The sequence below is a fragment of the Brachyistius frenatus genome, unplaced genomic scaffold (assembly GCF_029030835.1).
Source record: "Brachyistius frenatus isolate BFR_SWC_R1_liver_20210118 unplaced genomic scaffold, ASM2903083v1 Contig_69, whole genome shotgun sequence".
Taxonomy (NCBI): Eukaryota; Metazoa; Chordata; class Actinopteri; family Embiotocidae; genus Brachyistius; species Brachyistius frenatus.
The window spans coordinates 1,084,482-1,110,632 of record NW_027210668.1 but is presented as its reverse complement, the minus strand read 5'-3'; the positions used below and the strand labels follow the sequence as shown (position 1 = coordinate 1,110,632).

The window sequence follows — 26,151 nt, the reverse complement described above, 5'->3', positions numbered from 1 at the left end:
GCTAATGCTTTTGAAACTATAATGACTTTTGGAAAAAAAATGTATTGATGTTTTTGAATGGGAGGCGAGATAGAGCTAGAGGTTTGTTGGAGCTAGCCGCCTGTGGCCGTCAGTGGTATTGCAGTTTAAGGCACTTCTGCATTGGTTTCACTTTTCAGACCTGGAAACTACGTCCGTTTCTATATACAGTCTACGGACCAAACCCAGCGTATACTCGGTGTCTTTAGGACACACACCTGTCAGACCCAAAGTTCTATGTTAGCTTTATTTCATGTCACTTGGCAACGCCCGTCTCACCACTGGACTCCGCCATACTTCTGAAAAAATTGATTAGACCAACAACACAAACCTGAATCCAATGATTCAAAATTTACCGAACAACTGTCAGACAATTTTCTGCTGGATGTGAGTCCCAAGCTTGAATTCAACAAGGAGATATAAATAGCAAGTGTTTGATCATATTTATGCAGATTACCAACAGAGAAAGACTTTGGCGATTAGACCTCATTGATGTAAAACATCATCATTAACTGAAGGCCCACATGAAGGTAGGACATTGGAACCTAGATGGTGGGATAGGTGAAGTGAAGCCAGTAGGTGGTTGATGGAAACTTTCAGTTCAATCTCTTTGAACTTGCGATGGTATTTAAAGAACAGCATCAAGTGACTGAATGGCCAACCTGTTTTCATTCTTGGGAGTCAAATACTACAGTTTTGTCACAGCCTGCTAGCATTTCATACATACGAACATGGTGCCTTAGGTTTAGGCATAAAAAAAGATTTGCGTGTTTAGGTTTTAGTAAAGATCGTGGTTTGGGTTCAAGTAAGTGAGTAGTAAGTAAGTAACATTGCATACTTTAAGGGCGTTATAAAAGCAGCTTACTTACATTACTAAAGATTCAATTCAATTCAATGTTTATAGTGCAAAGTAACAAACATAAGCCATCTCAAGACACTTACCACGGTAAAGTTTGTACAACAGATCCTAAAGAGAGAAACCCAACAATTCACTTACCACATGAGTGATAGCTGGAAGGAAGAACTCCCTTTTAACAGGAAGAATTAGGCTCAAAGGTGGGTGGCCATCTGCCTCGGGCGGTTGCTGTGGGGGGAGAGCAGAGAGAGAAAAGAACAGCATAGCGATACAAGAGACATTAACCTTGGTTACGATAAATCCACTTTGACTCATTCTTTCTAACGGACTTGACCACCAGTCCTGTGTTTGTTCCATCGAACCACCCCCAACCTCTTCTGGACAAGGACTTTGTTACTCTTTCTACTCCGTCACAAGGTCATGGTTCGACCAGGGCAGCCAAAGGGCACCTTTTGTGTCTCTCTGATACCAACAGCTTTGATAAAATGACAGTATTCGACTCCATGGGGAAGGAGAACAGGTTGGATTGGCTCAAGGAACATGTTAGGAAAGATCATCGGTTAGATACTGTGGCATCGGAACCATCTTATCGAACTGTGGCCAAAGCTTCATTCATTGGACTATGTCTTTAATTGAGGTAATAATTCATGGATAACTAACTGAAGAGGCTGAATAAACTGCAGGGCAAAGGTGGTGTGATGACTCAGGCCTGCAAAAGAACTACAGACATAACATGATTAAAAAAAAAAATTAAAAAAAAAAAAAAAAAATCAACATGCTGACGGGAGTCTTCATGAAACTTTTGTTGCTGTGGTTGAGCCAGTTTGAGCGAGATAGTGTTGATTGATAAGCTGGAGGCAGCAGCCGATAGGTCATTACCACAAGACACACACACACACACACACACACACACACACACACACACACACACACACACACACACACACACACACACACACACACACACACGCACACACAATCATACTCTCCTTTGTCTGAGCCTATAATGCCTCATGTGCCCTTTCCCCAGAGCCTTATCAAACTGTCACACACACACAATCAGCATTCACATTTTTCTCAATCTCTCTCTCACGTGCTCACAGACCTGCAATGGCTGCATGTGCTCTGTTATTTCTGACCATGCATCAATAAGATGGAGTGTTTCATGCCGTTTTCCATACTTTGTCAGGCCTGCTGTTCGGGCTGGTTCATACACGCTTGTGTCTTGTGCCCAGATAAGCCCTAAAGGCAACAGCAACACAACAACATCATCAACCTCGCAGCTCCCTGCATCGCCCATGCCCTCGTCCTCCTACGGTGCTTTGTTTGCCGAGCCGCAGCGCTGTAATTAAAGAGCTCACAAGAATGTCCTCGCTTTTATTCTTCCCCGAAGCTGTTAAGAGCAGGCGCAGGGTTTTATAGCGAGGCCGAACTCACCCCTTGACTTCTGCTGTTTTATTGCGATGTAAAGACAAGAAGGAAGAGCCCGGAGGAGTCAGGGGACGGGTTGGATCTAGGGGGCGCCTTGTTTGGTGGGGGGGGGGCTTAGGAAATAACACACTGATAAGGTTAGACGCAGTTCAGAAGAGGAAGTTGTTTGCCAGAAGATGAAAGAAGAGGAATGCCACGGAGTAATCCTCGCTCCTCGCTGTCAGTCCGTCCTCCGATAAAAAAACAAAAGCTCTTGTTTGTGGAAACTGAATATGACAAGAACACAGCCGGCAGAGTGACATTTTGTTGCATAAAGAAGGAACAGATTCTGTTGCACCAGAATTTTCCGTTTAAATACATTTTCAAGGTTTGCAGATGCCACAGATTCCTCGGGCTCTAAATTCAAGTCTTTGATCAGTCAGCATATTTCCAGATAAGCAGAAGACAGGTAGGCAACCATCCCCTCACAGGAGTGATTTGTCAAAGAGATTTGAATGTAAGCTGGGGTAAGTGCAGTGTTTGAAGACCTAGATGGAAAGGTGTAAAAATATTCTGTTTTAAGTGATAATTCAGTCGAGGGAATGATTAGCTGGAGTACGCTGTGGGAAACAAAGTCCAGGTGCCTCGTTTATCATTGCATGCACAGAAAAAAAGTTCTAAATGTCTCCATATCAGGAAGAAAAGTAGTACTTAAACATGCACAATTAACAATGCTAAATTGAATAGATACTGTACTCTATACTTTGTATATCTATTCTTGCATCTATGCTCATTTATATCCAGGAACACTCCCAGAATACCATATACACTCAAAGAAATCCCTTCAAAAGCCATGGTTTCCTCAACGTAGCAAGGCACATGTACACAACATGTGTTGGAATGCCTCCCAGCATGCAGTGGGGTAGCAAACTTTGTGTTTCCCCGATTTGTTAAGAGCTGTTCTCAAACAATTAGTCATTGTGTTCAAATGCAGGACGGGCTGTGTACAAATAGTGAAGATTTCCTTATCAGGCAACAATGGTAAATCTATTAATAACAATAGAGATGGCCTGATTGTCACAACTTCTCTTCTATATGAACAATGTTTTAGTGAGGAAGCCTCATCCCTGTTGAGCTGTGTTCTAAATGGTTTGCCTCCCTTAGTACACTCATATATATATATATATATATATATATATATATATATATATATGTGCTCTCTCAAGTCGCACACTGTTTTTCCACACTGCCACACCCCACCCATTGCTAGACTGTTATGTGTTTACTCAGCTGTTAGGATTATTCTCGTTACTTCTACCAGATCCTCCAGTGTTTTGTTGTTGTTGTTGTTGTTGTTTTTGTTTTGTTTGGGTCCTCCACCTTGTCACAAACACAACAGTTTTAACCATAATTTGACAATTGGCCACAAAAGCATTACAGCGAAAGAGAGATTTTTAGGGACTGGAGCTGCAAATTAGCTTCAGTTAGACGCCCTATATTATCTAATGCACCGCGTAGCCATGTGTGACCGTGTTTATCTGTGTATCTGTATGGTCCCTTAAATTGAAACTTCCTCAAGCTGCTTGTTCAACGGAAAACAATTACAATTTGTTGTGATTGTTAAAACAAAATAAAAACACAGAAAGAAGAGGACATACTTTAAGTAAATTAATAAAAGCAGAAGATGTAAGGATTAAAATGTGAACACAACATCGCTATACGCAGTAAAATTAACAAATCCAACAGTCATTTCTTCATGATGAGTAGTAAAAGAGACTGGTCTTTTTTTTAGATATTAAACCAGACCAATAAGGCTTAAATGGCAAAGTTTTACTGTCATTGTCTTTGTCCCCTCCCCCCCAAAAAAGAAGAAGAAAAAAAAAGAAAAGAGTTCTGTACATCACACCTAAATATGAGTGCTAGAACTGGTGGCAGCTGTGGCTCACATGGTTGCCCACTAATTATAAAGTTGGCGGTTCACTCCCCGGTTCCTCCTGTCGGCATGCCAAAGAGGAAAGACACTGAACCCCTGCCTGATGGCAGCCGAGCACCTCGCATGGCAGCTCTGGTGCCACCAATGTGTGAGTGTGTGTTGTGAAGCGCTTTGTAGACTGTTAGGGTAAAGAGCACTATATAATTGCAGACCGTTGACATAGTTGAAAGTCAAATCTGGCAATGTGTGTCTTTAACGTAGGATTGGTTTAACTGTGATCACACCTCTGTACCAAGAGCTCAGGTCTGGTTCTGGACGTTTAAACAGTGAATCACTCCTGTAATTTTCGACACAATGCTCAACACAAAACCAGTTAAACTAACACTGGAGAGTAGAAAGTTCAGTTTTCAGCCTCTTCTCTCCGTCAGGTTTCATTTTTCTGCGTGAACTCTTGTCTTCGGGTCACATGGCCCGCCTCCGCCGAGGCTTATTTTCCATTTCGGGAACGTCTTGCCGTCTCTGTCTGGAGTCACTGACATGCAGCTAGTTACCGTCCACTCAGAGCAAATAAGGAGCGACGCAGGTGTACGCCGGCCCCCGGACTCAGAAAGCCCATTAGTTCACAGTACACAGATTACAAAGCTGGCCGGTTCAGAGCAGGACCTGGACAGGGGAGCAGAGGAAGCAGACCTAATCTGCCTGCTAACAGATGGCTCCCGATCACACACAGGCAACCCGCCTGCCAGCCATGTTGGATTGGAGCGGCCGCCCACGGCGAGGTTGGAGAGGGCACGCAGGCGGAGGAGGAGATGATTGTTATTGAATATGAAATGTCGATCACTTGGAATGAGCACGCTATTCAGGTTGGGACAGGGTCAGGGGATTGATTCTCTTATCTGTTTAAGACATTCATGTTTCGTCGTCCTCACACGTGGCTCTTGTCCAGATGATGTATTGGTTAATGCCTTGATTCATGTTTCTCTCAAAAATAACACTCAATCTTGAAAAACTCGCAAACAGTTTGTCACAACAAATATTTCATGTCGTCAAACCTTTGGCTTAAATGCTCCCCAACTGACATCACTCTCATTCTTAATACAGTATTAGCTTGAAGAGCTAACCTGTTTATAATGTAGCCCCACTGTCCCAGCTATGTGGCGTATTCAGTGTTAGATACTTCTGAAAAGAAAAGTTACTCGTTACACTCTGAACAAATCTATTTGAATTATTTCATTCAAGTAATGCAACTTATTTCATTTGATTACTTTTCTGAATAAATTGAATAATCTGATTGGCAGACGAGAGGTGGAGCAAATTCAAACAAGAGAACCAATGAAAAACAACCCTTAGATTTTGAGGCACATACTGCCAAACGAATGGCGTCTATCCAGATGCAAGGCAAAAATATACAAAGCAACAGAAGGAATATTATATTCTACATAAATCTCTTTTCCTTAAAATACATTTTGCTGGCATCAAAAACTGAACTGGTTGTAGTTGTATTTATTTAATTATGATAAGTTATAAATGGCAAGAGAAATAAACTATCTTTGTAAGTGCAGTGCTCCCACTTCAATCTCTGCTCCTTTAAAACTGTTTGCTCCATTTGTCAGTCGAAGAATTAGTAGAAAACAGTCACCAAAACGAAGTTGTGGTGACTGAAGTGATTGAAGTTGTGCACATTGCTGCTTTGTCAGGAGGTGGAGGTGTGGCCCTTGTTTAACTCGCGGGGCCCTACACACCTTAAGTATTGAGTGTACAGGGCCACCTCACTCTGAAGGACGCTGTCACACTCTGCTCCTTTCTACTCTAATTGTTGCTGCTCACATGGGTGCAGCTGTCGGAGGTGTGTCAGGTTCAGTATTAAATTCTCGTCGTGCAGATGTCTCTCCGCACTGACTCGCTGCGTATGAAGCCAGTCAGTGTGCGGACGCTAATCCCAGCTGCTGTCAGTGAATCCGGCTGCGCTAAGCAGCCTCCTCACAGCTCGGCACATTTCACTCTGAGGGTCCATCACGGGAAGGAGCCGCCGCTTAATGCACGCTTTGGTGTGTGCGTGTGAGGGAGGGGAAGAGGGGGAATTTGCTGTTGTAGTCAGGTGGAGCCTCCACACCTCTGTGACAGCAGCTGAATGTATCAGAACCATAAACTTTTTATAAAAGTGGACGTAGCTTTTGGGTCTGAAAGATGAGGCCAGTGCCTTCAACTGTAATACAACCAACCACTAGAGGTCGGCTCCAAAAAGCCTCCGGCTCCATCGACTCTCGTAAAACTCAGTCAATAAAGTTTCTCCACGAGTTTTTTTCAGTGTTGTTAGCTAAAGTCTCTCCTTTTTATTAGTTTTCTGATGGTCCACCAAAAAAATTATTCCCTCATCAATTAGAAAATAAGCCTCAAAAAGCATGGTTTTGCGGGGCGTCTGTTTGATTGACAGGCCTGCGGTGCAGTCATGTTACGGCTATCGGTGGGCGGGACGTAGTATTGTCGTGTTTCCAAGCAAATAAAGTTAGATCCACCGCTCGCTCCCCTCAGCTCGTCCAATTATGGTCACTTCTGGCTCCAAACTGCTCGGGACAAGCAAGATGGCAGCAGCCAATATCTGAACTTGAGGCTTCATTACAGCCGTTCACAAACCAATGAGTGACGTCACTGTTTTTTGTGTGTTGGTCAGACAACTTCCTTCAAACGAGCGTCCTACTAAAGTCCAACAAACCGCCACAGGCGGTGACTCGTGCTTTAATATTTACATCCCTCACTGCACCGGTTCCTCCTCTTGAATCATGACAGGATGTTTCTGTTGTAAACGCAGCGCAGCATTTAATAAGACGGTAATGATGGGAGCTTCAGAGAGACTTTTCCTTGATGGCTCTCATCTTCTGCTGTGATCGTATACGCTGTTTGCATCGTCTGCAGAATGTGGCAGTGATTACACAAATTGAAAGAACCTGGAAACTGTTTTTCAATCGCCTTGGCTTGATAGACAGACACAGACAGACAGACAGACAGACAGTTAGTTTCTGTATTTTTTCGCCACAGCAGCATTATATGTGATGAGTTTCTGTTTTTTCACTGCTGTCACGCTTCTATCCAGCTGGGTTTCACATCTTTTTCCTCAGAGAGAACGACCACGATGAAAAAACACAACCTAAAATCTTGCCGTCGCTCACTCTCCTGTGAGATAAGGAGCACCTTTTTGCTCCTCTCCTTCCTTCATCCTCCTCTCCTCACCATCCTCATCCCATTTTGTTCTCCAGATCTGAACGAATCTGCAAACTCTTCCTTGTTTGTCCTCCTATCTGCCAACACACAAAAAAAAATCTGTCTCACTGTGTGCCCACATAAAAAAAAAGAAGAAATTCCTGCTAAAAATAAGAAAAGTTCAGAATGCAGTTTGGTGTGTCAGTCCCAGATGGCCCAGTAGACATGAGAGGTGTTGCAATGTGTAAGGAATTCGATTGAATTATAAACAAGTCCTGTTCTTCAACCACAGAGGATTTCAACGAACACCACCACAAGTCAACCACTTGACTGTGCTATACATCCAAACAGTGTCTTCTGCTTTCACATGTACCCAGTCCTTGTTGGAAAAACACATACAGACACTAAAGTGAGCATATTTGGAGTGGTTTGAGTAGTTTTGAAGGTGTCTTTTTTGTCATTTTTTTATTTCGACTCTTTCCTGCAACTCATCCACCACTCAGCTGTTGGGATTTTAACCACATGATGGCATTTCACTGTTTCCAGCCTGCGTACATGTCATCTTTTTGCTGTTTGAGTTGTTTTCAAGATCATTTTAAAGCACTGAGAGGACAAGCTGAGAGTATTTTGGGCTTTGTATTACCTATATGTCTCCCAGAAATCCTCATCTCAAGATCTAGACTTCAACTTCAACTTCAAGGCCTTTAGAGTTGTGGCCCTTATAGACTTTGGCCTTATGTGGCCTTATGAGCGGTTTGGAGCCAGAAATGACCATATATGGACATGCTGGGGGGGAGCGAGTGGTAGATGCGACTCTATCTCCTTGAAAACCCGACGACATTACATCCAGCCCACAGATAGCGGAAACATGACTTCACCACAGGCCTGTCAATCAAACAGACCTAAAAACACATCTTTTTGAGGCCTATTTTCTAAATTTGTATTTTTTTATTTTTTTAGACAACCTCTAGTGGCCATCAGTGGTATTGCAGTTTATGGCACTTCCGCATGGGCCTCAGACCATCAGGCTAGTCCACTTTTATATGCAGTCAATGTTCTATGAACAATATAAAAAAGCATAAACATAAACCTGTGGTACAAGTTAAAGAGACATGTTGCTGTCAAACATTTATGATTATTATTATTATTCATTCAGAGCACATGCTCTGTATTAATTAAGTTGAAGCAAAACATGATTAGAACATTCCAACTTCGGACTGAGCTCTTGAGTTTCCAATAGAGCATCACATCAAACACAGTCTCTCGCCTCGGGTCCCCTTTACCCCTAGACCTGTTCCCACTGGACCCATTCATGGCAAGGCATCAGTATAGAAAATAATGACCTCCATGCTTGTTTGGGGTTCCTTCAAATGAACTAGACAAACCTCTGAAAACTCTCATCCCCCACATCTCTGCCTCTGGTGTTGCTCTCGTCATTGACTGTGTCCTTCCCTCCGTCACGTCTGTCCCACGCTCTGACGGGGACTGATCCAGCCTCTCCAATTACCCAGAAAACCCCTGATCAGAAAAATGATCCTCATTATTGATTGACTGTCTCACCGGGCTTGTACAAACACAATGAGGGAAAGAAAGATGGGGAAACAGGCAGAGACAGAGGGAGGAAAAAGGGAAACGGAAGAACTGAGACAAAGAGATTGCATAGTAGCAAAAAGGTTTGGTGAAGTAGATAGATAGATGTGAAAATAAGAGCAAAATCTGAACTGCAACATTCGAGCGACACAGCCAGAGTTAGCAGAGGGAGTGTGTAGGCGGTAGGAAGTGTGTGTGTGTGTGTGTGTGTGTGTGTGTGTGTGTGTGTGTGTGTGTGTGTGTGTGTGTGTGTGTGTGTGTGTGTGTGTGTGTGTGTGTGTGTGTGTGTGTGTGTGTGTGTGTGTGTGTGTGTGTGTGTGTGTGTGTGTGTGTGTGTGTTGTTAGAAAGTTGAGGGAACACTGTCCAGAGCAGACAGAATCAAAGATGTCCTTTTCGTGTGGCTTTAATTCAGAGCAAAACTGTAGGAGTCCTGCTGACACCCGCGCAGACTGCTAACAAATCTCTGCACTTCCGTTTGACTCAGGACTCGTGTGTCGTCTCCAAATATATTTTTAACCTTTATTCATGCAAGGAAGGATGTTGCAAAGCACACCGACACAGCGCACTCCGGTTACTGTCGGAGCATCTATGCCTTTCAGTGCCTCGCTCATGAGATCTAAAAGATGATGACACAGTTTTGTTCTGGTGGCATATGCCAGTTCTGAGCAGGTTGTCACTGTTGATTATTGGTGTGTCAATCTTTAAGTCTATAGCACTTACAAACAGTGAGTCAGTCATGTTCCATCGACAAATACCACCTCCCATCGGCATGAATGTGGACAGATGCCACTGATTATCATGATATTCCACTTCTGCGTGCCACTAATAAATTGCTTGTCACTGCTTTTCCAATGTCACATACTACTTGAATTGTAGTGGTGTGCCAGTCTGCTTATCTTAATATGTCGTCAGTGGTTTTCCACTCCCTTCCCACTGACTTATGACAATCTTTTGCTTGTCGCGGTTAATCAGAATATATCAGTGCTAATTGGCACATGAAAACAGTATGTCACAGTTGTTCCACCGAAATAATGCCACTTTTCTTCAGCAGCTGCTAATAAAACTTTTACCTCATGCCATAACATTACACTGGAAGATATCCACACTGTCAGTGGGGCAAAAAACACTGTATTGTTGTGGCTGTTAGCGGTGATAGCTGTATGGCTAACGACCAGCATAGCGCACTATTAAAGTGGAGCTGCATCGATTTTAAACAACAAAGTCTGTTTACGGATGTTGAGGAGTACTTCTATATGTAATAAAATAAGTTGTACAAGGTCGTCAATGGTGGAGTTGCAGTGTGGGTAATGTAGTTGGTTTTGACAAAGATAAAGAATATGTGGAGTAAGAAGGTTGACGTCTTTGAGTCTTCTGCATTTAGTTTGATTGATTCATTTATGGAAATACTGAGTCTGAAATGGTGAAGAGATCGAAGATAAATCTGAGCAAAACTTGCGTAAGCTGTGGGTAAAAGAGTAAGATGTCTTCCAATATATTCATTTGTGTAATTAATGTAAGAAGCAGTATTTGTCAGGAAGTACCATACAGGTGAAAGTGGCACATGCTGTTGGTAAAATGTTTTAATGTGGCACAATATAAGAAAATGGACATGGTCTCTGTGTCTGAAAAGGGAAGCCAATGGGGAAATGCCTTAAAGAGCGATACCACTGAGAGCCACTAGGGGTTGCCTCTGAAACAACATCTGTCTCCAAGAGACTTTCATTCCAAGAGCATCAAATTCATGAAATAAAGTCAGGACATTTTTTCTTCACTCCTTCTGATCAGTATTCTTGGGGTTCATCTAAAACTAATTCCATAACTAATTAGATATTAGTCCTCAAAGAGAGCTATGTTTGGGAGCACGTGTGATTTAAATGACAAGTCAGACAGGTTGCCAGTATAGGTGGGCGGGTGAAGAGTCCTCGGCGCCTCAGTCAGATTCACCCATCGCTCTTCCCCAAGAAAAAAACAAGATGGCGACGGTCAAAATGCCAGTCTTCAAAACGGCAGTTCACAAACCGATGGGTGACGTCACCGTGGACTGCCATTTGTTTGGGTCTTGCTTTCATTTATTATTATGAATCAAAATTCCAGCATTGGCAATAAGCATCGACAAATACCACTAAAACAAGAGACAGTGGTATTTTGATGGTAGTTTGACACACCATTAATATATCACAATCAAGAGTGGCATATGTCAGTAAGAATCAGTGTACGCAGGTGCGAAGTTGTATATTGTCCACTCAGACTCAACACGTGTCACCAGACAAAGAATCTATCAGCCACTTTGTGTCACTGGCAACAATTTCATCCTGACAAATTGATCAAATGAATCACTTGTGTTTATCAATCGCCAGTTTACAAGAACGCTCTTCATCCGTTTCATCTGCTGTAATGAATGACCATGTTTTGACGGTCTTTCATTGAACTGTAAGTAATATAAAACATCAAACACGGAGATGCTGAATTTAATAGAGTGTGATGTGCAGTGGACTTTTATTTATAGCTTGTATTATTATTATTATTTCATTTTTATTGTTGGCAAGTGTATAATTTGACCTGATGAATAAAACATTTCATTGTGGTCCTGTCCCTGTAAGTGTGTTGTAATAGGCCAGTAGTGTGAATGGCTGTAAAGTGAGAGGTGCTCATATGGACCGGTGTGTTCAGTGATGGTACTCATATCAGCTCTGACAAATGTGCTTGCAGTGTCTCTTCTACTGAAGAGAAAGAGGTTTGAATCCACACAATGCGGGTCCATTAGTGTGCCGTGTGCTGGCCGTTTCGTTGACCTCGTCTCTGCCTCTCCTCTCTCAGGTATGCGTATCCTGGTGACCCTGCTGCTGGACACGCTGCCCATGCTGGGCAACGTGCTGCTGCTCTGCTTCTTCGTCTTCTTCATATTCGGCATCGTGGGCGTCCAGCTGTGGGCCGGCCTGCTCAGAAACCGCTGCTTCGTTGAAGAGAACTTCTCCTTGTGAGTTCCCATTATTCTTAAAAATAAATATTATATATGAATGCAGGAATTCCTTTTATAGTACAGTACTGGTACTTATGTCAAAAAGCTGAATACTTCTTTGGCCACTGATAATAGATATGTATTTAAGACACTGCATATTTTAATCTTCTTTTATTTACCATTTATAAGGACCCTGACTTACGTTTGGCTATTGTTTCTATCCACTGATGCCTGAAACAGCAGTGAAATCAGCTAAAAGATGTGAAACAAACACAAGTAGTCTGAGAACGGAGAGGATTTAAACAAAGCTTCACTGAATAAAAGTTCCGGGTGGAATTTGTGTTCTTGTATTTTCCTCCCAGGACGACCAGTACATCGCCATAAATAAACTTCTGACAGTGTCTGGATCAGGTCTACTGTTCATACCGTTTCACCTCAAATGTTCATCATAATAGTGAAGAGACACATAAATCTACAGAATTAACACCAAAGTAACTAAAATGGTCCTTTTAAAAATGATAAAAGAGTAAATTATACAAATTATATATATATATATATATATATATATAAAAAAATGCCTGCGGAATAAAAGTGCTTTTTATTCATTCAAAAATATTGATGCTGATAGCAACCTTCAAGAACCCATATTGATCTAATTCTTATTTACTTCAAAGGTGCACAAGGTGAAAGGATTTATGTATTTATTATTGTCTTCACACAGCTGCGATAAACAACAGGGGGTCAAGGTAAATCTGGACAGTGAACCTTGACTCTGCTCACCAAATTGGGTCACGCATTAAAGTCAATGAAGTTAGCGATTATAGAGTCTCCTCCCAGTGATGAATGGGCGAGAGACAGGAATAATGAGAAAGACCCTGTGTGGCCCGGGCTATATGGAACAGGGGCACACATGACTTATTCATGTTCCCTGTGTCATCCCGGCTTCATTACTCTCTATAGGATTTATGACACCTCCCAGCTGTAATTGAAAGTTCATGCATAATGTGAGCCGGAATATTTTTTTGTCATCATCAGCAATTTTTAGACATTCTTCTTGTATCAGAGGGGTCTGTAACTTTTTGTTAGATCAATGACGTACAAGCTTGGCTCCGTACTTCCCCACAAACATCAGCTTTAATGGCTGCTTCCATTTTTCTTCAACTAATATCACTGATATGTATTTTACCTACTTAGCAACAGCTGTTAACTGCGCTGGCAGTAACATCTGTTAGACCGATTGAGAATATTTGAGATTAGCACCTCCCGTGCATCACGTCAGGGTCTGATGAATCCAACGTGGAACATACTGAGCTCATCAGTCAGATAAATGCTCCCGTAGATCGTCCCAAAGTGTGAAACAGCTTTTCAGAACGTATAAGTAAGAGAGTGTGAAGTGGTGCCCAAGAGGAAATGGACTGGTCTGGTCCCTCGAAATGTGCGACGCTGCCAGTGCAATTAACGAAAATTGCCAGCTGAGTGTGTGTTGACAGACCAGCCAGATTTTACACAATCAGCAGACACACACTACTTAGGCCAGACAGAGAAGTGCACCGTGACGGATACGCCAAGAGGTGTTACAGCAGGCGAATACGCATCCAACTCACTCAATACACACAGTGGCGTGCTGCTCAGGTATTTGGCCCTCAGGTTTTTCAGCACAACTACAGCTGGCTCCTCTGATTAGTTCCTCCTTTCTGTTTGAGGGAATGTTAATCAGTGAAATCAGCTGCTGTAGTATTTGCGTGGAATTAAAAACCTGCAGACTTTAGAATTCTGCCCAAGACGAGTCAGAATCCAAAGGCAAAACCGTCGGGTCGTAAAAATGGCCGTTTAAACTGCTTCAATGTGGCAACAAAAACAGACTGCAGGAATATCGGGAAGAGATGGTTCCCCAAAGAGAGTCTGATCACTGTCTTTTTTTTTTTTTTTTTTTTTTGTCTTGCAAAACCTCCAGGTCACATTTTTAACCTGAAGTATCCTTGAGCCAAATGTTTTGTGGTTTTGTAACATGTGGTTGCTCAAGTTTCTACATTCTTTCAAACTAATGTAAATTAATGCTGAATTGTTTTTTTTTTTATCCAGTCATTACTTGATTTGATAGATTCTGAGTTGTTTGTTGTGAGCAGTTACCCCGGGGGTATCTCTTCTCATTTTATAATCGTGGTTAAGCAAATCTTAAAGCAATGTTGTGAAGCTTTTGAAAAGGAGGAACAACATTGTCTCACTCTTTTTAATGAAAGAAAAAAAGTTTGAGTTCTTAAGCAACTCGAAGAGCACCTGGAGAATGCGGACCTCCGCCAAAGCCAATGGTCCACTCTTGTATAATATGGATATATTTTCAAAACTATTAGAATGATGTCAAGATCTAAAAAGTGAAACCAGTGTGGAAGTGACTTAAAGTGCAATACCACTGAGGAACAGTAGGGGCTGCCTCCAAAAATAACTTCTGTCTCCAATAGACTTCCATTGAAAAGCTACAAAGTTCTCTCATGAAATAACATTTCCGTGGCATTCACTAAATTCACTTTATCTGATCAGTGTTCTGTTGGTTACTCTGAATATTATTCTATAATTATTTAGACGTAGCGCCCTGCTGATTCGTTTACATGTGTTTCTTTGTCATTTCTGTAAAACAGTACATTTGTGTTCATGGGCAGAGAAGTACAGTTGGAAAAGTATTTAAGTGTCCTACAGTTTTGCGTTGCCCTTGAACCTCTCGTTGTCCTTACCTTTTGGTTGGTCAGGTGTCGATGTGTTGTCAGCCAATCAGAACAAGCAGAGAGAACTAGGGGCGGGGCTAAAGAGAGGAGCGCGCAAAGCAGAGAGGAACAGAAACGTCTGAAGAGACAGAGATGAAGACACAGAGATGAAGACACAGAGATGAAGAGACAGAGATGAAGAGATGAAGAGACAGAGATGAAGAGACAGAGATGAAGAGATGAAGAGACAGAGATGAAGAGACAGAGATGAAGACACAGAGATGAAGAGACAGAGATGAAGAGACAGAGATGAAGACGCAGAGATGAAGAGACAGAGATGAAGAGACAGAGATGAAGACACAGAGATGAAGACACAGAGATGAAGAGACAGAGATGAAGACACAGAGATGAAGAGACAGAGAGGAACAGAAACGTCTGAAGAGACAGAGATGAAGAGATGAAGAGACAGAGATGAAGAGATGAAGAGATGAGAGATGAAGAGACAGAGATGAAGAGACAGAGATGAAGAGACAGAGATGTCGCTCCAGATGTACATTACAGGAACACGTGTTTTATGGTTGGTTAGATGTTCGAGATCGAACCGGAGTTTGTTATAGCCGTGGAGGGTCAAATAAAACCAGACAGTGAGCCGTGTTGTCCCGTCTGGACTTAGCTGCTAACAAGCTAAGCTGCTAACTGAGCTGCATGGGAGGGACAGAGACACGGGACGGATTGTCCTTTCATCACAGCGCCTCCTGCTGGACACAAAGGGTTTGCAAAGATTGTTATGTACCGCTCTCTCAGGAACAGTGAGTACTGACCACTCCTTTCCCTGGAGGATTTAAATGAGCTCCAGGAAGCGCGCCAACGTTACGGTACCATCACATTACATCACATGGTACCATATCATTACATCACATGGTACCATCACATTACATCACATGGTACCATCACATTACATCACATGGTACCATATCATTACGTCACATTACATCACATGGTACCATCACATTACATCACATGGTACCATATCATTACATCACATGGTACCATCACATTACATCACATGGTACCATCACATTACATCACATGGTACCATATCATTACGTCACATTACATCACATGGTACCATCACATTACATCACATGGTACCATATCATTACATCACATGGTACCATCACATTACATCACATGGTACCATATCATTACATCACATGGTACCATCACATTACATCACATGGTACCATATCATTACATCACATGGTACCATCACATTACATCACATTACATAACATTATATAGGTACCATCACACTGACGATCAAATCCCGGGATTATTCTGTTTCTTTATTATCTGTCGGTTACTGTTTGTGTTGTAATAAATGTTGACTGTGTTTCATTCAATGTGTGTGGTTTAAATATTCATGTGTTAAAGGAATGCTATTTTAACTAAATAAAGTACGGGTTTAAACTGGGCTACATATGAATGCATGGGAGTTTGAACTCAGTGACAGTATAGCTGTATTTTAAATTAATCAGGCCTCTCTGCACTTTAGTCAGAGTTATACCATTGAATTGAGCTATTGTAGACACATTCCTAAAATCTATATTTCCGTAGACCCTCTCCAATTCACCTCCCATACAGCAGGGCTATAATATGAAGACCCTGAACTAGAATTGGAATTGAGCTACATAGGTATTACACTTCAAAGAGTATGGTTGGGGGGGTGTCTGGTTTGACTGATATGCCTGGCGGGCAGTCAGTATTGGTGGACGAGCATAGTGTCCTTGGGTTCTCAGTCAGATCCACCTCTCGATCCTCCCGAGTTCATCCAAATATGGTCACGTCTGGCTCCAAAACAAACAAGGTGATGGCCAAAATGCCAGACTTGTGGCTTCAAAATGACAATTCACAAACCAAGGGGTGGGTTGCTGCCTGTTTACATCTAACTTTAAGGGAAGTGTTTGGTACAGTTCCTGTAATTTTTTTGGGGGGGAAATTCAGACTTGGAAAAAAATCTGGATGCAAATCCATCACCAGTCCACTGCTGTTTTAAATGTTTTTACTAAGTCTCCATGAATTGGTCTAGTCTCCAACCAGTCCCATTTTCCCTTCTACCTCCTCCCAGCCCTCTGTCCGTGGAGCTGGGGAAATACTACCACACCGAAAACGACGACGAGAACCCCTTCATCTGCTCTCAGCCCAAAGAGAACGGCATGAGGGACTGCGGCTCGGTTCCCAAGCTGTACGAGGAGGGCGGCTTGGAGTGCAGCCTGGACATGTTCTCTTACAACAGCACCGACAACACCACCTGTGTCAACTGGAACCAGTACTACACCAAATGCTCCGCTGGTTCCATCAACCCCTTCAAGAATGCCATCAACTTCGACAACATCTGCTACGCCTGGATCGCCATCTTTCAGGTAAGGGCAGCTAATCACGGATGAGTTCATAAAGCAGTCAGATCAGGCTGAAGACTAGCAACTAAATCAACTGTTTTTCTGCAGTGGGGAACATACTGTATATGGGTAGGGATGATGCACAATCCCTTTGTACCAAATAGACACAACGAGGGAGACAGGGAGCCTACTTGCCCCAGAGGCTGGTGTATCAATGAAATAAGGCTTTTGAAGATTAGCAGGTCACCTCAGCCTCACCATCGCACTGTAGACTCATTTTTCCACACCATTTGTTCGCTATCTCAACATCATCTGAAAAGCCTTTTGATGAAGTGCTCATTCATCACTGTCTAGCTGAGGGGGATAAAGCCTGTGTGGGGTAAAGCCCACAAGAGAAATGTTGGGGATTAGTCTTCTGCTGAGTCTTGGTATTTGGAACACTCTGGACTGTGAATCATGGTCTCTTTCAAGTTCATTTTTAATTCTACTCTCGATTTGGTTTATATTTTCTATTGGCTGATCTTTTTTTTTTTTTTTAATTGTCTTTCTGTACTTTACTGCCTATGTCCCTTTTCAGGTGATTACCTTGGAGGGCTGGGTGGACATCATGTACTTCGTGATGGATGCTCACTCCTTCTACAACTTCATCTACTTCATCCTACTCATCATTGTAAGTGCCACCTCTCGGTGCCAACAGCTTTGTGTGTGTGTGTGTCTGCTGATGATTGAACAAGTGGGTCACTGCGGGATAGGTGTTCATTAGCGTCCATTCACTACAATATCATCTACCGTGTCCTTGCCCTTAGATTGGCTCGTTCTTCATGATCAACCTGTGCCTGGTGGTCATCGCCACTCAGTTCTCAGAGACCAAGCAGAGGGAGAGCAAGCTGATGAAGGAGCAACGGGTGCGCTTCATGTCCAGCGCCAGCACTCTGGCCTCCATCTCCGAGCCGGGCTCCTGCTATGACGAGCTGCTCAAGTACCTGGTCCACATCATCCGCAAGGGGGCCAAGCAAGTGGCTCATATCTGCAGGTTCTTGGCTCGTCGCGCTGGGCTCAACATCGCCGCAACGCCCCCGCCCACGGAGCCCCACCGCGGCCAGAGCCAGAGGAGGAGGCGGAAGTCCTCCAGGCAGGGGTCGGTGTCGGTTCATTACATGGTGCACCATCATCACCACCACCATCACTACCACCTAGGGAATGGTAGCGTGAGGGGAGCCGGGAGCATCAGGTGTCTGGAGGGTCGGGATGTGGAGGCCGGGGCTCATAACAACAACAGAGGGACCCTCGTAGCAACAACCGGCAGCGGGCATCTTGCTTTGGCGCCACTCTCTCCTGTTACAGCAGCGATCTCCGACACAAACATCGCCATTTTGTCAAATCCCGCAGTCGGGGCTGCAGATTCCTCTTTAGTTTCCAGTGTCCTCAACATAGAAACTCACCGTTGTACTCCCTCCCCCACCAACCCGGGAACGGCTCCAGGATTGTTCGCCCTGGCTCCGGCTCCTACGTCCAGGATCATGAAGCGGAACTCGGTGCCCTTTGCCGCTCCGGGACCGAAGAACTACCCCACCCTCCAGGCTCGAGCCCTGGCAGAGTCTAGGCGAGGCAGTGCCGCTGCCAGCACCCTGTCGAATATCAACTTCAACCTCAATATCCCACCCATGCCCCTGGAGAGACGGCCGTCCCTTCTGGTGGACACAGACGCTCCAACAGGTAAAGATAACACACCCAACACAGCTGAAGTCACAGATAGTACCGAGTAAAATACTGGAAGGCAAGCAGGGTTTAAGAATAACAAGAGTATCTCATTCACTCAGAATCAGTGTTTGATTTCCATATCAGTGTTGAGGCAAATTAATTGACACACCAGTGGAAGGGTTCCTTTTTCTGCAATCAGCTATTTGGTGCGGTGAGGAATCGATTTGTAGTGACTAAGCCTCAAACTAACACTGTCCAGACAGGTATTTTTTTTCCTGACAGACAGAAAGAGTGCTAATTACAGTCAATAAATGCTAATCCCTCATGTCCGAGCTCGCCGCCAGCTTTGTTCGACCTGCGCCAAGTTCTAAAAGGCAACAGTCTCAGCAAAAAGTCAAGATGTCCAGGTTGTACACACGGTGGAAGAGTTGGCTGCCGGCCAGATAGACCAGAGCACGGGCTGTGGAGACAAGGCATTAGTCATACAGCACACACTGCCCATCACCGTCAAGCACACATCCTCTGACACGCACGCTATTGTCTAAAAATATTGTTATTCACAACAGATTTCTTTTATTGGATGTGAAATTTTTGTGTAAACCACGTGATTTATGTAATTGACCCCAATCACGCTGATTTCTCTGCACTACCCTTCTCTTCGTCTCAGTTTCTCCATCTGACCTTTTCTCACTCGGCTGCAGCCCAGCTCTCGTGCCAGCTGTCGGCTCGTGACCTCAGCACCACCAGCAGTGCCATGGACACGGCCGCCCTGACACTGGACCCCGAGAGCTGCCCCTACTGCGCCAAGGCCCTGGCGAACGAACTGGAGGGTGGCACCGAGGGCAACGAGACGCCCGGCGACTCGGACAGCGAGGGCGTTTACGAGTTCACCCAGGACCACCACCACAGGGACAGGAGAGACAGTCGGCAGCCCAGGAAGAGGCACCGAAGGCTGGGCAAAACCGCAGCCAAGGTGGTTCACTTCTGGAGGCTGGTGTGCGACACATTCAGGAAGATTGTGGACAGCAAGTACTTCGGTCGTGGGATTATGATCGCCATTCTGATCAATACTCTGAGCATGGGAATCGAGTACCACGAACAGGTTAGTGTATATGTCTTTCTAGCAAAAGTGTGAGTGTGTGGGGTTTGCTGCTGGATGGCAAACCTGAATGCCTAGAGTTTGCAATGGGAAATAATCTCATGCATAATGGGCAGACAGATAAGATACAATGAAAGACCGTAGGAAGGTATTAGTTTAGTTTGTACATCCTCTGCGTTTGTGTGTGTCATTCTGTGTGATTGTGCAAGCAACACTGCTCCCACAGGCCCAACTGGAATTCCTGATGTCTCTCGCTGGTCTCTTGTTTACACAAGCATAATTACAGCCATGTGAGAGAGAAGAACTCAAAGAAAGAGCGAGTATTAGAGACAGACGGTAAAGAGGGAGAGAGCGATGGGGAAGGCCTGACAACATCTGACAGAGATTTTCTGGCTCTTTCACTCTCAATCTGCAGTTTTTTTTCATTCCCTTGCATCTTTCTCTTTGACCCAATTTACACCTGATATTACCATGCTATCTGTATCACGATAGATGATCTGGATAAGGACAAAGCGTGGTAATGTAAGGTGTAAATGCATGCAGCACGCTGGGAAGACCACATCTGGAGATGGTCTGACACTCAGTGATCAGATGTCAACCAGGTGGGAAGGCAGTATCTTTCAAAGGAAGCAATCTGCTGAACATGTGTAGTGGTCACCTATTTTCAAGTCATCCCGCTGTCCATCAGCAGAGCTACAGTCGTCTTTTTCACCGGCAAAGAAAGATATTCACTTCCCTTTATCTTGGGGACGTGCATTTGTTGACAGCTCCACCCAGCTAATTTTTATGTTAGCCCTTGGTGATCTAAGGCGCCCACTTAAGAAACATAATAAAACATAGGACCCTTTTAAAACTAACCTCTTAAATCCTCCTTGTCAGCCTTAACTAAAACCCTTTTTTCTCAACCTCAAATAGAATCATGTAATAATAAACCTTTGAAAGCTTTGGCTTTACTTGGAAATTATTGCATTTGCCCTAACGAATTATTTAAAAATCCCAAAACTGTAAGAACAAGACGAGGTCAAAACCTAGAATATGCCTGTATCTTGTATGAAACACTTGAGGGCTTTTAATTTGAAATAACAGCTTTTAAGGTGAAACGGATGCAGGAAGTTGCAGCATCTGGCCAACCAACGATGTAACGTCACGCTCACGCAGTGACCGCCTCTGTCAAGTGTATACACGATCTGTAGCCAGACACAGCAATAAGGTCCCATGTGTCATGTGAAACGCGTTCACGCTGCATCTTGTATGGAAAGGTATTTACATGCAAAGGCAACATCCAGTCTTAATGGATTAAGGTCACAATATGTATGCAGATAAAGACCTTCTGCAGTAAATTTAGACATGAGGTTGAAAAAGGCAAATGTGAGGTGAGATGGATGTCTTGATGCCAGTGATTAGCTACGATACATCAATCCAACTTTTTCTCTCCCAATAACAGTTTCAGTATCTTAACCCAAATCCGAAAGAGAGCAATGATGAGATATCCGTACTCTCTTTCAAATTCTCTAACCTCATTGCAACACAAAGCCGAACATTCCTGTAGCCCCAAAAACACGTCCTGCTGTGACTGAATCAGTGCAAAACTGACATTCAGTATTAGCTGTCTTTAATATTGACCAGCCATGCCATGTCCGATACCCGATCAGGATCAGTGCCAATACCAATCTGTTGGATCGGTACAACCCCAGTGGCAGCCCTGTCTTCATAAGATTCTGTTTGCCAACTGATTGGCAATATCTTATGTAGGAAATATGCCTGCCTAAAGTTTGAGGAGGTGAGGATATGTTGGATGTGTCTGTATCCTTCTAAATGTTGATTTAATGGGGCCCAAGCACCGAAGGTGCGAAAGCCCTATTGTTATTCGTAAAATTATTATTCTCGTTCCTTATTTTTCTCCGCAAAGAACTGCATTTTTGGAGGCTTTATCATATTCAAAAACTCATGAAAGTTGGTACACACATCTCTTCCGGCGAAAAATTTCGTATTCTGGTGGAGTCGCGAGTGGGCGTGGCCAAACGGCTCGCTAGCGCCTCCTAAAGACATGCCCCGGCGGCCGCATTTACGTACATGCCTTAAATCCGGTGGACACGTGTATCACACCTCGACGCACAAAAAAGTTACATTGCACCATTACGTCAACTCAACAGGAAGTCCACCATTTTGAATTTAGTTGCCATTTTTGGCAATTTGCACATGTACTTTAATGAACTTCTAGGGATTTTGTCGGACCGACTTGAAATTGAGTCAGTTTACTGTTAACATGTTTGGGATGAAAAGTCATCAAAAGAATTTGTTTTCGTGTGCCCGTGATGTGGCGGCCATTTTGAGCGTCTCGCCCCGCGCTGAAGACACCTCTGGGGTAATATTCGCTCAGAGTCATAGCGCCCCCTGTTGGCAACTGGAAATGAAATATTTCATACTTCCACATGCTACGTCGAGCTGGTTGATCACATTAACCTAAAGTCAGGTCAGAATAGCTTAAACGTGGTTGATAATATATTGAGAAATGCGTTCTACTTTGTCAAAGGGCGTTGCCGTGGCGATGCGGCAAAGTTTGATGTTTCACTGTGACACAGGAAGTTGATGTTTAAGGTCAAAGGATGCTTGAAACCTTACGAAACGTGTCACATACATCCGGCGTGGTGAGACCATACATCTGATGTGTTGCCCTGAAGACACCTGATAGTAATATTCCATCATAGTCGTAGCGCCCCCTGCTGGAGACAGGAAACGAGACAACAATAGCAACTTTAAGCAGGGATATGATCACTGCTTGCAGTTTTAATTCCCTTTGGTTTCCCTTCAGTATCTGCTCCAGGCAGCCAAAGTGTGCAAATGTTTTTATTCTTATGTTTGTGCAATTGAAAGCTCTTAGTTAAGTTTAAAGACAGATCGTGGTCATGGACAAAATCAACACTGATTCAAAGCACTCGACCTGCTCCAAGGAGCCACCCAAGAGATTTTAAGAACGATGGGCCGTTGATGAAGTCCAGGCTTTGTTTAAGGGTTTGGGTCTATTACGCTTGTGATACTTAAGTGGAATAATTTACAGTCTTCCCAGAGGTTTGACCCTGCTGAAAACAGCAGTTACAAAGCACCGGGTGAACTTTTACATTTGGGAAAGTTTGTGAGTAATTGAGACCTTAATGTTCATGGAACTGGTATTCCAAGTCCAATACAGTGTAAGAAGACCACACATCTGCTATGAAAACATCAGCAGTAAATGTACAGTACAGTTAAATGTCCAACAAAGCATTTATGGTAAAGCAAAAGGCAGGTATATTAATGTATTTGAAGACACAGGTCTCTTGTTGCTTTTTCAGCTTTGGTAAAACTAGATTTGATTGCCTGAAATGCCCCTTCACTTTAGTAATCACTCTACCAGTAAAAACATATAGCAGGGTGGATTTACTCCAATGTTCACATCTGTGATCTGTCCTAATATCAATTTTTTTGTTTTGTTTCCACTGTGCAGTTTCCTCCTATGATGTTCTCATGAGTGTTCTTTACAGAGGACATAAAACAGTTTGCCAAGTGCAGGTTTCAGTGTCGAGGTACGCATTGTGTTTGAGGCTATTGTCGTGGGTTTTTTTTGGCATGTGTGATTTGGTGTAAAGTTAGATAACACAAGTATAAGTAAGTGGCACAACTGTTGTGTTTGTTGGTGAGTGTAGGTGTTTAGTAGGAGATTGAAGCCGGGCCAGGTTTTACGGGGTTACTTTTGGTCTCTGACCCAGTGCCTATAAACATCTCCAGATGCCAAGCATCCTCAGCACAAAGACACACACGCTCTCTCACACACAAACAGAGAGAGAGGGAAGGTTTTATAGCTTTCTAGACTCCACCTTTCGCCCATCCTTTTTTTTTCTTGGCTTTTTTCCTTGAGTTTTTGCTCATACCTCTTTCTTCTTATTCTGCTTTTTCTTCCTCTTGTCCTCCTCGCTTGTTGTCAAATTATCTTCCACTTGTACCGCTTTTACTTTTCTTGTCACTTCACTTTTTTTCCCCTTTTTGTTCACCTCTTTTACTTCTCTTTCTTCATACACCTTTCCAGCTTGTCCTGTTCTTTCTTAAGTAGTCTTTCCTAGTTTGGGTAACCTAAATCCTCCGTGTCTCCAGACAGGCTGCTGAAAACTTAAGTGAGACGCTTCATTGATTGCAAGCCCATCGACATCCAATAGACATGAGGATCAGTAAGCGTCTGATGTCTCTGTAATTCTGTGCACATGGAGAAGAGCTGGGGTTTCAGTTTCCATACATCCTTCAGCCAAGTTTGTTCCTGGAGTTTCCCACACAGTGTGAACCCCATGTGGCTACCACTTTTACTGTAAAAGTAGTTTGACCAAAGACAGTGTTTGTAGCTTCAGCTGCTGAGCTCAGTGCTACACAGCTTCAGCCGGGATTATAGCCATATGTCAATGACAGAAGTGTCATGCAGGTGTATAGATCATTTTGTAGAGTTTAAAAGTTAATGGTCAACATTATTTTAAGCATTTACCTTGCATGGGCACAATGTGGCCCAAGGGCAGGAACCGGCTCGTGGAGCATCTTAATCCGGTCTGTAAAGTTGAAATAAAAATTTGTTTAAATACATTTTTTTATTTATGAATAAACGTTGATTTAAATCAAGTTAACTTTCAATGGTTGAAAAGTAACTGGCTAGCTTAGGAAGCTAACCTTCTTTTGATGGGTGGTGACCTCGGAAGTTAGCAAGAAGGTCGACTCAGTGGGGGGTTGCTTCATGTGTGGTGTGCACATGGATGAATTGGCAGCATCATTATGTAACCCGCTGTTGGATGGAAATCCAATGCAATCATTTGCAATTAGCAAAACTGTCAAATATCAGTTTTCTTTTGTCAGACTCAAAAACAAATGTTTATTTTTATTTTATTTTTTTATTTACGTGAGAATCATGTTTTTTTCTTTTCAACGCCCCCCTCCCCGCCCCGCTCATATACAGTGTGTCATTTACATGCTGTCATATTGTTTCCCTAAATATCTGCTGTGGATCTGGAGAGTGACCTATAGACTCCTAGTAGGCACATTAATGGGACATCCTGCAGGTTGAAACAAACTGGAATTATCCTTTAATAACTGCTATCGCTGGAAGAACCTTACAAACATAGTGACTTCCTTAACAGCACTAATTAGATCACTTCTCCCGTACAGTACGACAATCAACTGGTATTACTGTCAATAGTCAAAGTAAAGGAACAGAATGTGTTGGTATTCATGTTTTTCTAATGTACATATTTTATAAATATGGCATCATGGATGGAAAAATATTGAGTTAGCAATACAAAATTCTGCCAATAACTTGTTAATAACTTAACGGTTTGTTAATAACAGTTATTAACTGAATGATGTTGAATATTTTGTTGTTCATTCTTCATGCATCGTTCATCTGTCTTGTGCCTGAGGCAAAGTGGATGTATCATAGATATCATAATTATGGCCATAATGTATGATCCGCATACTTCTCTAATGGATAGAGATAAAACCTCCCATGAATCATCTGCTGAATGTAAGTCAAAGAAAACCGTTCCTTTATGATGCAGTGTTTCAGATAAATTGAGTGTGACAGCTTATCGATCAAGTTGACCTGTTTTCCATTCCCCCTCTCCTGTTCTCTAAATGGATGATACTCACCCACATACATGCACATAATAGATCTGGTATTATGCCTCATTCAGATGCAAATAAGGTTGTAAAGTTCTGACTGTGCCGTAAGGAGAATTTATGAAGATAAAATAACCACCCTGATGAATAATTGATTGAGAGAGAAACGTGCAGAACGTCGACTGTAACACACGTGAATCTAACTTCAGGCACAACCTATTTGTAAAAGCCAATCAATATCTCCGATGGAAATAATTACAGACTATATAATGGGCTTATCAGTCATAAACGATGGTGTTAATTTGAGATTGTGTTTGTTTGCGTGTGTGTGTGTGTATTTCACAGTCACTGTGATTGTCGTTTCCATTTACTCGCCACAGACTATTTTCTCTATTGTCAAGAATAATTCTAAAGCTGTGAAAACACAGTGGCAGCCCCTCAACTTCAAATGACACCCTTTGAATGTTGTAAATGTAGTCAGCAAATGTTTATGACAAAGTTATCTACAGTGTGATGATTGGATACTGGCAGTGGTGGACAAAGTATTTGTGTCCTTTACTCAAGTAAAAGTACTACATACTACACTGAAAATACTACATTACAAGTAAATGTCATGTATTTAAAACTTTACTCCAGTAAAACCATTATCAGAAACATTTATTT

At 42.9% G+C, this 26,151-nt stretch overlaps 1 protein-coding gene across 9 annotated transcripts in view; it reads left to right on the top strand.

The window, feature by feature from the left end:
- cacna1g (calcium channel, voltage-dependent, T type, alpha 1G subunit) overlaps nt 1-26,151 on the top strand; it is a 289,223-nt gene that overhangs the window by 143,348 nt on the left and 119,724 nt on the right. For all 9 annotated transcript variants that reach the window (XM_069707505.1, XM_069707504.1, XM_069707506.1 and 6 more), the window contains exons 6-10: nt 11,824-11,983; nt 16,793-17,087; nt 17,641-17,733; nt 17,870-18,779; nt 19,466-19,866. In XM_069707505.1, coding sequence (XP_069563606.1) covers nt 11,824-11,983; nt 16,793-17,087; nt 17,641-17,733; nt 17,870-18,779; nt 19,466-19,866 — 1,859 coding nt within the window. The remainder of the gene's footprint in view (nt 1-11,823; nt 11,984-16,792; nt 17,088-17,640; nt 17,734-17,869; nt 18,780-19,465; nt 19,867-26,151) is intronic.